At 37.4% G+C, this 15,275-nt stretch overlaps 1 protein-coding gene across 1 annotated transcript; it reads left to right on the plus strand.

Moving 5' to 3' along the window:
• Nucleotides 1-3,130: 3,130 nt before the first annotated feature.
• Nucleotides 3,131-6,345, plus strand: wfikkn2b (WAP, follistatin/kazal, immunoglobulin, kunitz and netrin domain containing 2b). Its single transcript, XM_079851317.1, has 2 exons — nucleotides 3,131-3,670; nucleotides 4,449-6,345. Exons 1-2 carry the CDS (start codon nucleotides 3,470-3,472, stop codon nucleotides 5,934-5,936), a joined length of 1,689 nt encoding a protein of 562 aa, XP_079707443.1. The 5' UTR covers nucleotides 3,131-3,469; the 3' UTR covers nucleotides 5,937-6,345.
• Nucleotides 6,346-15,275: the final 8,930 nt, after the last annotated feature.

A 15,275-nucleotide genomic window follows, 5' to 3' on the forward strand; every position in this document is an offset into this window, starting at 1 on the left:
TCTTTTGTCCTGTACACATTCTTTGGCAGAGCTAATGAGAGCTAATATACTTTAATCAGCATCAGTGTTTTTGCATAAACAGATTTTGTGTTTTACTCACAGGCTGAAAGCTTCACGTACACCGTGTTCTACTTAAAGGGTTAGTTCACCCAAAAACTCTGTCAGTAATTACTCTCCCTCATGTTGTTCCAATCCCGTAAGACTTTCGTTCATCTTCGGAACACAAATTAAGATTTTTTGATGAAATCTGAGAGCTGTCTCTCAATAGGCTTCTATGTTGTTGAAACTTGACGGCCCAGAAAGTATAAAGACAATGTTTAAAATAGTCCAAGTGACTACAGTGGCTCAACCTTAAGTTTATCAAGCGACGAGAATACTTTTTGTGTGCAAAAAAAAAAAAAAGACTTTATTCAACTCTTCATGTTCTTCTGTGTTTCTCTGAGTGAGTTCGTAGTGTAACAGCGCAGCGCTTCTGGGTTGTACGTCAGAACGGAGGCTCACTATTGGCCGACGCTAGTCATGTGTGTGATGCTGGCCAATAGTGAGCCTATGTTCTGACGTACAACCCAGAAGCGCTGCATGTTATAAAGTCAGAATTAGGGGAGAGTGGGGTGAGTTGTGCCAGTTTTTACTCAAAGTGACTTTAAAGTGAGGCCATGGCAGTAATGCCTTCAACTTAAGGATGTACATATATTTCAGGATGTGGTGCATCCCTGAGAACAATAACTTTGGATCTGAAATAAATGGTTTCAGAAATATAGCTCTTGGAAAAAAAGTGGTCTCATGGCACAACTTGCCCCTGGTGTGGGGGAAGTTGTGCCTTTGGGGGAATACATTGGGGGTAAATTGTGCCAGTGATTTCTGAAGTAAAACAGAACATTTTAATGTTATGAACCATAATGCTATATGAAATCAAGATAAATTCAATACAAAATGACTAATTTACGGTTTATTTAGATATTGTCACCCTGGAATACCATAGCATGCGTTTTTCCTATATGGTCAATTGCATAGGGATTTTGTATTGAACATAACTCTGGATCACAGTGTCATAGAGACAAGGGGACGGGCTCATTTTACTCAGACGACCAATCAGTCTCTCAGGATCATTGTGAAGCTATCAAGCTACGCCCTAGCAACCATTTAGAGCACCATAGCAACACAATATATGATATTTGTGAATCATTTCAGGCAAAAAGGCTTTGGCAATAGATGCCTGTTGACATAACGCTGTCTCTCAATTATGTAACATATAAGAATAAAGTGACTAGGCTAATTTCTAAACATCCTATTGTGACATAGGCCACTTAAAAACGGAATAAAACTTCTCTTTAATAACATAGTGCAAACTCAAAACTGAAATCACTGTTAGCTAAATTAAACAAATAACAGGCAGGCCTAAGTCAAACAATGATGAGGCATGCCCATCTCCTCACTTCTCAAGATTATCCCCTGTGAGTATGTAGGTCTAGGTGGTCTGGATCTGGCACAACTTAACCCAGGCCCTTTGGCACAAATCACCCCAGACCCACAAGTTTGAATAATTAGCATGATCCAGCAGTTAAGAGCTAACATCATGCTAACTGTATAGACTCATTGTGTAGCCTACTAAAGCACTAAAACGTGTGAAATGTTTTCAAACTTGTCTATAATTTTTCAGACACTACAATCAAAAAACCTTAATCATAGAAATTTTACTTTGAAAGGGAAAAAACAGTTTTTTGCACTAAAATATGCTTAACTCTCATGCCATGTGTCTCTCTTCTTTGGAGGACGAGTAAAAGTGATTGCTTTTCAAAATTATGTGGTCACATGACCAATTTATTCTATGGTTTTCCAGAAACAAGGGTGGAACTACTTCCCCCCCTGGCACAAATCACCCCACTCTCCCCCTAAGTCAGAATTACGAGATAAAAAGTGCAATTACCTTTTTTATTTTTTTATTCTGTGGTGGAAACAAGCTTTCTATAGTAGGACACACAGAACATTCCACTGCGCTACTTTTCTATTGATTTTCAATGTAAACACGCGCTAAACTGACCTCTTTAGCGCTCGCGTCTCACATCTTTTGCAGTGTCTCGCGCTAAAAACACGACGCTAAAGAAGTTCAACTTTAAAAAAAAAAAAAACTTCTCAAGACTTTGCGTTTTCCCCCATTCCACTCCCTGAGTCTCGGCAATCTTGTCTTTTAAACCCTAATACCATTCGTCAGTGAAATTTGTTTAGGCCTACCTTAAACAATACTAAAAATCATTAACAAGACCTTAAAATATATTTTGTAATTGTATTGAATCTCACTTGCTACACAAATCTATAACACTAAAAAATTTAAATAATATTAGATAAACTTATAGCGTAGAATAAACTTTCGATTGCGTCGATAATCCGTCAAATTTCCACGTGCGAAGTGAACCGCGGATGTTTCCGAAAGTGTTGCGCGTTTAAAATCTAGATTTTGAGTTTTACTGTGTGACTGTTTATGCCATAGATAGAACAAGTTTACCTAAACAAGTAGCTAATGCTTAAAGAAGTTATATTTTATTAATAATAATAATTTAGTTTCTCCGCCCGAGAGTGTCAAAGGATGGATGGATAATTTAATAATAATGTAATAATAATATTATTTTACACATGTATGTCAAAGGAGAAACATTGGAGTGTTAAAACACATTTGGTTTAAACTGAGTTATTGTCTCAAACTTTGATGTAAAAATGATTTTTGTATGATTTAACAAGCAGATGAGAAGTTGCATGGATCTTTCATATAATTAAATGACAACCTTCTGATTCTGTCATATAGGCTATATTCTCTGCCAACATGATCACAAATCAATACTAAAACCGACGTTTTATTTTCTTATCTCACTTTTTTTTTTTGTCCTGTATATTTCTTTACAAGAGCTTCTACTTCATGTAGTAGGCTATGATGCAGATTTCAGTAACTGGCTAAAAACAAGGGAAGACGGTTATTAGACGCTGACGTTTGAAATTGTCCAGTTGTGCCTTTTAGTATTTTTGTGTGGCATCTTTTCTTTTTAAAGCGCATCACTGAAGGCATCGCGCGCGCGCGCACTTCTCGAGCGCGCGCAGATAAAGGGTTAAAACAGCACTTCAGTCTTCAGCTCTTTCACAGAGAGGCAGGTGTCCCAGTACCAACCCAACTCTGGACCAGATGTTTCTAATCCTCTCTCTAGAACCGCAGAGTAATTCATGTCAGTCATTTGCGCGTGAGGGCGAGATTTGTGGTCAGCCGAGCCTTTGTTGCTCAAGAAGTGAAAACTATTAGAGAGTATAAATACAGAGATCTAAACTCATTTTCCACTCACAGTTTTCTGAATCTCTGGGAGATTTTCTTTTTTTGCCCCCTCCTGCTGCTTGGAAGCTCGAGGCGCACAGTTCTGGCTCAGCTGTTCCAATAAAATTAGGTTAGTAAACTCCTCGAAATAATTCCTCATTTGTGCCCTCCGACATGTGGTGGATGCTGTTTCCTCGCTGGATCTGGTTCGTCTCGGGACAGGTTCTGCTGCTGTTTGTGGACAGGCAGTGCGTGAAAGGCATGAGTTTGCAGAGAGTGGCGCATTCCCACGCGGGGATCTGTCCAAACGACATGAACCCGAACCTGTGGGTTGATGCAATGAGCACCTGCATGCGAGAGTGTGAATCTGACCAGGTTTGCCTTTTCATTTCATTGAAATTAGTTGTCATTTTGACTGTAATATATGCTTCATGCATGTCCATTTCATTCATATATGATATATAACTATATTCATCATATATAGAATATATATATATATATGTGAAATGAACAAACATGCTAGTAATATTTATATATTATTTGCATGTTTGTTCATTTCATATATATTCTATATGAATATATAGAATAGAAATATGATAGCAGATATATATATATTGTGTATGCATGTTAATTTCATATATACATATGCACATTTTATAGAGTATATATTATAACATTGCAATATGTATAATTCTTTTGATTCATGTAATCAGGATTATGAAGTGAATGCAACAACAATATTGTGCAATATATGTGTGTTTGTATATATATATATGAAATTAATACACATACATACTCTATATAAATTGCATGCATTTTCATTTCATGTATATAAAATACACGTTTTATATGAGTATATTATATTTGAGTTTATATGATATGTTTGTATATATAGGCTATATATACTCTATATAAATTGCATGCATGTTCAATTTAATGTATATAAAATACACATTTTTATATAATAATTGATATTGCATTGCAAAATTATGTAAATTTCCCTTCATTCATGTAATCAAGATTATCAAATAAATACAACAACAATATTCTGCAACATATGTCTAAAATGGACATGCATGCATACATACATACACACACACACACATTTTTTGTACATATCAGGATTATTCACTCTTTGTTTACATTTGTCCAGGAATGTGAAACATTTGAGAAGTGCTGTGCCAATGTGTGTGGTAACCGCAGCTGTGTGGCGGCGCGCTTCATCGACACTACAGGCAAGAAAGGGCCGATGGGTTTGCCAACGGAGGCGTCCTGCGACACGTTCCAGTGCTCCCAGCAGGGCTCCCAGTGCGACATCTGGGACGGCCAGCCGGTGTGTAAGTGCCGGGACCGGTGCGAGAGAGAACCGCTCTTCACCTGCGCCTCGGACGGCATGACCTACTACAACAAGTGCTACATGGATGCCGAAGCGTGTTCGAAGGGAATCTCCTTATCGGTCGTGACGTGTCGTTTTCATCTCACGTGGCCCAACACCAGTCCCATCCCGACCGGCACCACTGCATTACCCACCACTACAATCCAGCGCACGACTCCGGCACACATACACACTCCTATAATGCTCGGCATCCCGTCTCAGCAATCCGTGTTCGTCGGAGACACGGCTAGCTTTCTCTGTGAAGTTGCAGGTCGACCGAAGCCTGAGATAACCTGGGAGAAACAGCACGGAAACGTGGTTATGAAGCCCAATCACGTGCATGGGAACGTAGTGGTCACTAACATCGGGCAGTTGGTTATCTACAACGCACAACTGCAAGATGCCGGTGTTTACACGTGCACGGCCACCAATCCCGGCGGCTCGGTACTCGCGCATTTCCCGCTGTCTGTAATCCAGCAAGAGCCGGTCGTAAAGCTAAACTCCACAGGTTTCCCAGCCGAGGAGTGTTTTAAAGTGCCGGATAGTGATAATTGTGGAGAGGAAAAGCTGAGCTGGTTTTACGACCCACAGAGGAACAACTGCTATACTTTTACGTACGGCAACTGCAGCAAAAACCGCAATCACTTCGACGCTTACGACACATGCATGTCGTCGTGTCGGGACGAGCTTTCCGCGCCTTGTAACCTCCCGATTTACCAGGGACCTTGCAAGGCGTACGAGCCTCGATGGGCGTATAGCGGATCCCAGCGCCGCTGCCAGCCGTTCGTATACGGCGGATGCAAAGGCAACGAGAACAACTTCAAAACCAAAGACGCGTGCGAAGACACATGCCCGTTCCTGAGGATCCAGCAATGCAAACCGTGCAAACCAAAGCACAAGATGGTGACCAGCTTCTGTAGGAGTGATTTCGTGATTTTAGGCCGTGTGACGGAGCTCACAGAGGATCAGGATTCTGGTCACGCTTTGGTCACGGTGGAGGAGATCCTGAAGGATGAGAAAATGGGGTTGAAGTTCTTCGGGAAGGATCCGCTTGAGGTGACCCTGCAGAACATGGACTGGGCCTGTCCGTGTCCGAACGTGACCACCGCAGACGGCCAGATCATCATCATGGGAGACGTTCATAACGGCATGGCTGTCCTGCAACCCGACAGCTTCATCGTGCTCTCCAGCGTCCGGCGCGTTCGAAAGCTACGCGAGGTCATCAATAAAAACACCTGCGACATTTTGAAAGAGTTCATCCAGTAGGACTTTTCCCAGACATCATGTTCACGAACGATTAAACTGTTCTGATGTTAGTCTTAGTTCTGACAAGGTTAGATATATGTCCACTAGGGGTGTAACGAGACCCTCATGTCACGATACTGAACTCACGATACCATATTATCGCGATACTCCAAGACAAATGATAAAAGGTTAAGAATTTTTTTTACTGTTGATTAAAATGCTAATTTGGTATTACATTGTGTGTGTAAATGAACAGGTTTTGGACTTAGTGCTGATAACCCAATGCACAGGACAATAGAGACACCAGAATAACAATATTCATGATTCTGAAGCTGAAAATACTGAATTATTTCACATGAATATGCTTGATCTCTGTCTCTGACTAGATATATTTAAAATAATGTAGGACACTTTTACTGGTAACATTTGGCATTATCAGGACACACAAATATTCCCCCATTGCATTATTATACATTATATTCAACGTTATATACAGCAGTTTAATGTTGTACTGACACTAAAACTCTGAAAACTTGAGTAATTTTTATTTTGGTTGAACTATCCACGATACATATTGTTGCAGTTTTGTATTGCGATATATTGTGACACGATATATTGTTACACCCCTAGTTTCTACAGCTTGAATAGAAATGCTCACATCAACTTGGAAGGTTTTTATAAGAGTTGCCCTTACAGTTAAAGTAAAAGAACATTTGTGGACATAAGGCGCATTAATCAAACACATCTGAGGGCCACAGAAAAGTCCCAGTGACTTCTAACGGAGCTGCCTTATAAAGTCATTAAGTGCTGGAAATTAATGCATTTTTTGGAACATTTTTTTTTGTTTTGATGGTTTGAATAAATTAACTTTTTCCTATCTGTTTGGTTGAACTTTTATGGCGGAAGATTTGTTGTTGTTGTTCCTGTTGTACTGATTAGATTTGCTTAATGCACTTAGATAAGTTGTACTATAATATTGAAAATAAGATCGATTTCAGTAGGAGAAATAATCCATCTTTGTGTAAAGAACTGTGTATATGATTTGGCACGGACTGCATTTAATTTTAAGCTATTTATTTTGAATTCTCTTCGATTACTGATGAACCATCAGTGTGATAAACCAAAAAGCTGACTGAAATTTCTTACAAGCACTTACATATTTCTACAACTGTCTTTTTATTATCTTCATAGTTCAGTGTCTATCATGATTTGCATCGTGGAATAAACCTTTGAACCTCTATGTCTATTTCTTCTAATTTTCCAAGTGCACAACACCAATTATGCAAACAAATGTTTTGGAAGGAATTTTTATTATTATTATTATTTCTCAATACTTATGTCATGTGGGCTGAACTGTGGATCATTGTCCATTGCTTTAGCACAACATTCCCTCAATGATGACATCTTTCAGATTGCATGAAGTCTTTTCTCACTCAGACACAAACCGCACTAAAACTCTATGAATCTACAGGCCAATTAACATGTTTACATACTCTTTTTAAAAACTGTTAAATCATACTGAAATATTTTCCAGATCTAAAAAATGAAATACTATCAAAACAATTAGATGTAGCCTGAAACCTACATATTACCATCTACTAAAAAGGGATCAATTTGGGAATAATTGTGTCCTGCAATATAAACTGCAGTGAGAGCTTTAAGGCGTTTCACACTTGACTTGAACTCGTTAATCCTATTCCTGGGTCATTCTAAACCCCAGGTAAACAGAATCCTGGGTTATTTATACACAATACACAATACAATTAATAGTTTTCTTAAAACTGCACAATCTCAGAACTACACACCAACTTAAACCTCAAACTGTCACATCAAAATCTAATATTTTAGTCAAAAACACATTATATTTTGTCAGAATCAAACTTCGACCTCAAATGACATAAATAAAGACAGTTTGGGGGCATGGGAAGTCAACTGTTTGGTCAACATTCTTCAAAATATCTTCTTTTGTGTCAGCAGAAGAAAGAAATTCATACAGGTTTGGAACAACTTGAAGGTCAGTAAATTATGACAGAATGTTCTGTTTTGAGTGTACTACCCCTTTAAGAAAAGTGGAACATGTGTGAAAACCATAGACTGAATAAAAATAAAACGGTAAAAACAGGTGAAATGTGTCTTTGTTTTGAGAACTAAATAAATGGTTCGGGAAATTATGCCAAATGAATAACTAGTCCTTTGTTTTCATGCTGACGTTTCTCACTGTACTTTCCTAAACCCTGGGTTAACGTTCTCATTTGCATATTAGCGGTGTTAGGGTCACTGATTGGACGAACGCTGCACTGTTTATGTAAAGGATCTAGCGCTGCGCATTCTCATTACATTTTACCTGACTACAATCAAGTTTATACTGAATGGACATCTCAGACTATAAAGGTAAGAATGAAACGGACTCTTCTTCACTCCAATTGTCTCGTTTTGTGTCTAAATTAGACATTTTTTCCCCTCAAACGCTGAAACGACTTAGCCTATTCAACGCGCGGTGTTTCGTTTACAGTCCAAAATATGTGAATATGAGGCACGCGATTGGTTTTCAGTTACTAATCATAACATTCGAACACCGAATCGTTTCACATTGAACTAGTTTGACACCACAATGCTAACAGTTTCTTAACCCCGGGTAAAAACGCTGCTAACCCTGCTGAGTGAAACACTCATTTTGCCGGGGTTAAAAGCAGGGGTTTGAACAACTATAAACCGACTATAACTCTTTTGTCACTCATAACACAAAGACTTACAAACACTTAACAACAACAGGCACCATTATAGTGTTTTCTTTTGTAAAATTTCTTAACAAAACAAGAATGGCACTCTAATGTTTAGAATTTTACAAAATTATTCCTAAGGCTACGTTTACACGACAACGATGTAATAAAAATGGAAAAATTATTCCTTCGCATTTTTCACATAGCTACAGACAACAACGTTGTCTAACCGATGTTGTTCACATGGATGCATGAAAATGACATGGCCTAATCGCTTTATTCTGCTGCCAGGCCAGTAGGTGGCGATGTCACTTTGTAAAGACATACGAACATATAGACTGAACACATAACACGCATGTGCATGACGTCATCATTTTCACAAATTCAGGTTTTTGTCGTTTACCAGGAGACGCTAACGGGATCGTTTTCAAAATCGTGTACTTTTGGTGCAAAAGTTAGCGTTTTCAGGCTCCCCAAAATGCTGTTGTCGTGTAAATGAAGGGCCAAAATGCATAAAAGGTTTTCAGTTTCTAGTTAAAAATATGTCGTGTAAATAGCCCAAAAGTTGTGCTATTTTTGTATAAATGGAGATAAATTTAAAGACTAAGGGGGCTTTTACACAACACCTAAACTTGATTTTAAGATTTTGTTGTTTGTTTTTAAATCTCTAAATGGTCTGGCACCACCTTACCTCTCAGATCTATTGCAGATATACTCTCCTTCAAGATCTCTTAGGTCTGCTGACCAGAAAATGCTAATTGTCCCAAGGTCAAGACGCAAACTTTGGGGTGATCGTTCCTTTTCAGTGTTGGCACCGAAACTCTGGAATAGGCTACCTTTGCATATTAGAACTGCCTCCACAGTGGTATCTTTTAAATCTTTTTTAAAAACTCATCTTTTTTCACTGGCTTTCCTGTCTAAACCAAATAGCTGAGTTAGTTGATTGTTTGTTTTATGAGAGTAGTTAGATATTTGTATTATATTGTATAAATGTTTTTGTACATTTGCTTTTTGCATGTTTTTACAAATTGTACAGCACATTTGTCAACTACCCGTTGTTTTTAATTGTGCTTTATAAATAAACTACCTTACCTTACCTTACCTTACCTTTTTCAACTAAAAACGTAAAAAATTGTATGCGTTTTTGCCGTTCATTTACATGACAACGACGTTTTGGGGGCCTGAAAATGCAAACTTTTGAAAATGAGTTTCAATGTGCAAGTTTTTGAAAACGGTGATATCATGCACATGCGTGTTACGTGTTCAGTCGACATGGTCTTAGTGTTTCTTTACAAAGTGATGTCGCCACCTACTGGCCTGACAGCAGAATACAGCGCATAGTCAATTTGATCTCACAATTGCGAGTTATAAAGTCAGAATTGTGAGATATAAACTCGCAATTGTGAGAGAAAAAGGCGCAATTATCTTTTAAAATGTTTTATTCAGTGACAGAAACAAGCTTACATATATTTCAATATGACATTGCTATAGAAATATAGCAAGTTGTCTCATTCAGTTGTATTTTGTTAGGATTTGAATGCAAGTTTAACAGTTTTGAAAAGAGTAAATGTAAACGTGTAATGTTTGGTGTTTGAGAAAGGAATTAATGTCATTTTAAAGATCGAATGCATTTTGTGCCAAAGCACTGGCATATGATCCACAGTTTAGTTTAGTGAAGAGTTTTTTAAAAGTGAAATGGGTCCTATAGCCTAGCGATTGCAAAAAAAATCATCATATTTGAGATCATCCTCATACCTGGTTTAAACTACTTATTATATACAGTCAGACCAAAAATTATTCAGACACCAGATACGATTTTTGATGCTTTTTCACTAGTGTAATCAGGACGCTATAGTTCATTTCTGTAAGTGAGGAGAGCAAAATAAAGTAAACTGTGGCATATTATTCCCAAATATTCTTCATACAGTGTAAAATTTATACAAAATTGGGACCAAAAATGATTGGGACACTTTGAGCTGATCATGTTTTGCTGAAGTGTGTTTTCTTTAATTGCTAATGCTCTTTTTACACACAGACTGAACACAATGAAGCATTGCTTGGTGATTGGTTGAGCTAAACTGGTATTATCTAATTGTGTAGTTAAATTTAACAGCTGACAGATATTCATCATAATTCATGTGTGAGACAGTCTAACAGAAGGACGGACAAAACCAGTCAAATATCAACTGAGTTCTGCTCATATTTTTACCATTTTCTAAACTATAGCGAATAAACTGTGATAATGTGAGAAATGTTGAAGGTGTGTGAATAAACTCTGGTTTGACTGTGTGTTCTATCATAACGGTTTTATGTTGGGCGAAATGAATAACCCATAACTTTGTCCTCAGTGAAGCCCGAGCATTTGAGTCTTTCTGATGAAGTTGTGGATGTTTGTCTCCAGCTCACACACACACACACACACACACACACACACACACACACACACACACACACACACTCTAGCACAGACGGGGCCCCTCGGCTCATTCCTGCAGACTCAGACGCAGGGCCATGCTGAGATATAAGATCAAGAACTGTTTGCATTTGAGCTTTGACCATTTGGGACTTCCTCTAATGTCCTGACAGATGGTTTCCTTATAGTTTTTCAAGGGTGGGCTTCAAAAGACGCAGGCGGTGGAAAGCAAACCCGTGACCTTAAAGCCAGGGAGTGGCAGAACAGAAAAATATCAAACGAGTTTTTTTATACGCCAAATGTTTCAAAGGGAAAGATCTGTCATTCAGAATTGCAGCACTTTAGCAGAACTTAAAGGGATAGTTCACCCAAACTTTAAAATTAGCCCATGATTTACTCATCCTAGGTGTATATGACATTCTTCTTTCAGACGAATACAATTAGAGTTATATTAAAAAATGTCCTGGCTCTTCCAAGCTTTATAATGGCAGTGAATGGCTGTTTGTGTTTTGAAGTCCATAAAAGTGCATCTGTCCATCATAAAAGTGCATCTATCTATCATAAAAGTGCATCTATTCATCATAAAAGTGCATCTGTCCATCATAAAAGTGCATCTATCCATCATAAAAGTGCATCTATCCATCATAAAAGTGCATCAATCCATTATAATAGTGCATCTATCCATCATAAAAGTGCATCTATCCATCATAAAAGTGCATCAATCCATTATAATAGTGCATCTATCCATCATAAAAGTGCATCTGTCCATCATAAAAGTGCATCAATCCATTATAATAGTGCATCTGTCCATCATAATAGTGCATCTATCCATCATAAAAGTGCATCTATCCATCATAAAAGTGCATCTGTCTATCATAATAGTGCATCTATCCATCATAAAAGTGCATCTATCCATCATAAAAGTGCATCTCTCCATCATAAAAGTGCATCTGTCCATCATAATAGTGCATCTATCCATCATAAAAGTGCATCTATCCATCATAAAAGTGCATCTATCCATCATAAAAGTGCATCTGTCCATCATAAAAGTGCATCTATCCATCATAATCCATCATATTTTATGATATTTTATTCAAATCTATATTTGTACTGTCGTTTTATTGTTGTTAGTTTGTATAATTTTTTACTGTAAAGCACATTGGACAATGTAAATTGTATTTAATTGTGCTATATAAATAAATTGCCATTGCCATTGCCATTGCCATAAAAGTGCATCTGTCCATCATAAAAGTGCATCTATCCATCATAAAAGTGCATCTGTCCATCATAAAAGTGCATCTGTCCATCATAAAAGTGAATCTGTCCATCATAAAAGTACATCTGTCCAGCATAAAAGTGCATCTGTCCATCATAAAAGTGAATCTGTCCATCATAAATGTGCATCCATCTATCATAATAATGCATCTATCCATCATAAAAGTGCATCTATCCATCATAAAAGTGCATCTATCCATCATAAAAGTGCATCTGTCCATCATAAAAGTGAATCTGTCCATCATAAAAGTGCATCTGTCCATCATAAAAGTGCAAAGTGCATCTGTCCATCATAAAAGTGCATCTGTCCATCATAAAAGTGAATCTGTCCATCATAAAAGTGCATCTGTCCATCATAAAAGTGCAAAGTGCATCTGTCCATCATAAAAGTGCATCTGTCCATCATAAAAGTGAATCTGTCCATCATAATAATGCATCTATCCATCATAAAAGTGCATCTATCCATCATAAAAGTGCATCTGTCCATCATAAAAGTGCATCTGTCCATCATAAAAGTGCAAAGTGCATCTGTCCATCATAAAAGTGCATCTGTCCATCATAAAAGTGCATCTGTCCATCATAAAAGTGCATCTGTCCATCATAAAAGTTCATCTATCCATCATAAAAGTGCATCTATCCATCATAAAAGTGCATCTGTCCATCATAAAAGTGAATCTGTCCATCATAAAAGTGCATCTGTCCATCATAAAAGTGCATCTGTCCATCATAAAAGTTCATCTATCCATCATAAAAGTGCATCTCTCCATCATCTATTCATCAGAAAAGTGCATCAAAAGGGCACTTTCATTTGGACAGATGCACTTTTATGGACTTCAAAACAGAAACGGCCATTCACTGTCATTATAAAGCTTGGAAGAGCCAGGACATTTTTTTAATATAACTCTGATTGTATTCGTCTGATATACACCTATGGCTTCAGGGTGAGTAAATCATGGGCTAATGTTAATTTTTGGGTGAACTCTCCCTTTAAGTGTTTCTGATAGCTGCACTGGTCTGTACGGAGAGAGCGATCGCGGCGTGTCCTGGGATGCCCTGCAGTTTTCCAGTTATAGTAATAAGTTGCGATGGAGCAGGGAATACCTTCTCTCGCCCAAAGTAAACATGAATGTTCCTGTTGTAAATATGGCAGCGTAGAAACGGTTCATTGTAGCTGCAAATCCTCCTGGCATCATAAAAGAAAATTTACGGCGCTATGTGTGCCGTTCCAATTCAGATTAATGGGAACCTCACGCACGTCTCTGATCTGCCAAGTGTGTGCTGAGTTATGTAAAGCTTGTTCAATGAATTTCACCTGGTGCTGGTTCCTGGTGTCTGGTACTTCAATCTGGCCAACACAGACCCAACGGACCCACAGCGGCGTGTCCCCGGTTAACACTGAGCAATAAACCAGATGCTTGCCAAGGTAATCTATGCATTGCAAATATTGCAGATCAGCATATGTTACTTTGCTGGGTGCCTAATTGGTTGATAATTACAGGGAACGGCACTGGTTTCATTGAAAGTCCAATTTGGAGCCATAATTATTCGAATAATGTTGTTTACACACTGGGATATCCACCAAAAATGTTACCTCAGATAACATCGAGGAGTCTAATCAGAAACTAGATGTGTAATTGTATGCATGTATTTACATGTTTGGCTTCAGAGAACTAGAAATACTGCCAAACTGTGTGAGGTTCGACATGCACAGCACGGCTCGTGTGTCCATACAGTGATTCATTAAGATGTCGTTAAAAATAAATGCACAGCAGCATATTGGAGATTTTCAGAAATATTTGTTCGAGATTCAGTAATAATTGGTTGAGTTTGTACAAACTCTAGTGTAGATGCATTACATTTCTCAGATGTTCAATATCACCCTGTAAAGACATATTAAGAAATTAAACCTTAAAATTGAACCTTTAGACAAAATCTAACAAAGAAAAATGTATAGAAAGTATGTTTTTTGAGTATCATATTTGGTACATCAATCTTTTATGGCTCATATAATCTGATATATTGAAAATATGGAGACTTGGTGCAGATATATGAGATTCTGAAGCTTGTAATGTAAATCATTTATAGCAGATACTTATATAAAATGCATAGAAATATCAATATCTCCCAATAAGATGATATTTAAAGGCTTAGTTTTATGATCTGTAGTTTTAAAACATATAATACAATGATTATTGAGAGATGAACAAATTAACCTTTATTAAAGCCTGATCATCATATTTAATACTCATGATTTTTCTATAAAAATAAACGATGTATGATAATCAAGTAAACCTGCTTCAGTCCAGCTGAAATATTGCTAACTATATCAAAGTTATTCTTACGTTTATAAAAATCAGTGCAGATTTCACAGCAGGTTTTTATACTAAAAGGCTTTAACTTGGTCAAAAAAAGTTCAGATTTGATCATTTAAAGGCCATTTGTGTGATACAGGCTTTGTGTTCTGTTACGATATAACATTGACTCATGTTTATCTACAGAATATTGCATTGACACCATATTATTTGAAAAAATATGCTACCACATGACTGGAAAAACACTTAATTTAAACAATCATTTCTATATATATTTTCTCTATATTACACATAATTTAAATTAATATAACTTTTGGTGTAGTTTATTGTCATCATGTTTAGCACTGCCAATCTGTTGTTGTAAATAAGAATCTGGCCTTGTTAAATACAGATAAAATGTTTAAAAAAAATGAATAAATGCAATAAAACCCGGCGTGTGTGATATCAGTGTGAAACATGAACAGGATCCGGTTCCTCTCTGTGATGTTCTGAACACACCAGTAGATGTCAGGATTGCACAGACTGTGTTCTTCAGTGATGGCTGTTTCATCACAGTCTGAATCTGATCTTTAACATTTACACAAGGTTTCGCGGGTTTAATAATTTCCTTTTCCATAGTGGGAAAATAATTAAACATGAT

This window comes from Squalius cephalus (genome assembly GCF_949319135.1).
Source record: "Squalius cephalus genome assembly, chromosome: 19".
In the NCBI taxonomy this organism is placed as follows: Eukaryota; Metazoa; Chordata; class Actinopteri; order Cypriniformes; family Leuciscidae; genus Squalius; species Squalius cephalus.

Excerpts from the sequence above, each read along its gene's own strand:
- wfikkn2b (XM_079851317.1), top strand. The coding sequence starts at position 3,470 with ATGTGGTGGATGCTGTTTCCTCGCTGGATCTGGTTCGTCTCGGGACAG. Across the intron at positions 3,671-4,448 it reads GAGAGTGTGAATCTGACCAG|GAATGTGAAACATTTGAGAA; the intron begins GTTTGCCTTTTC and ends ACATTTGTCCAG.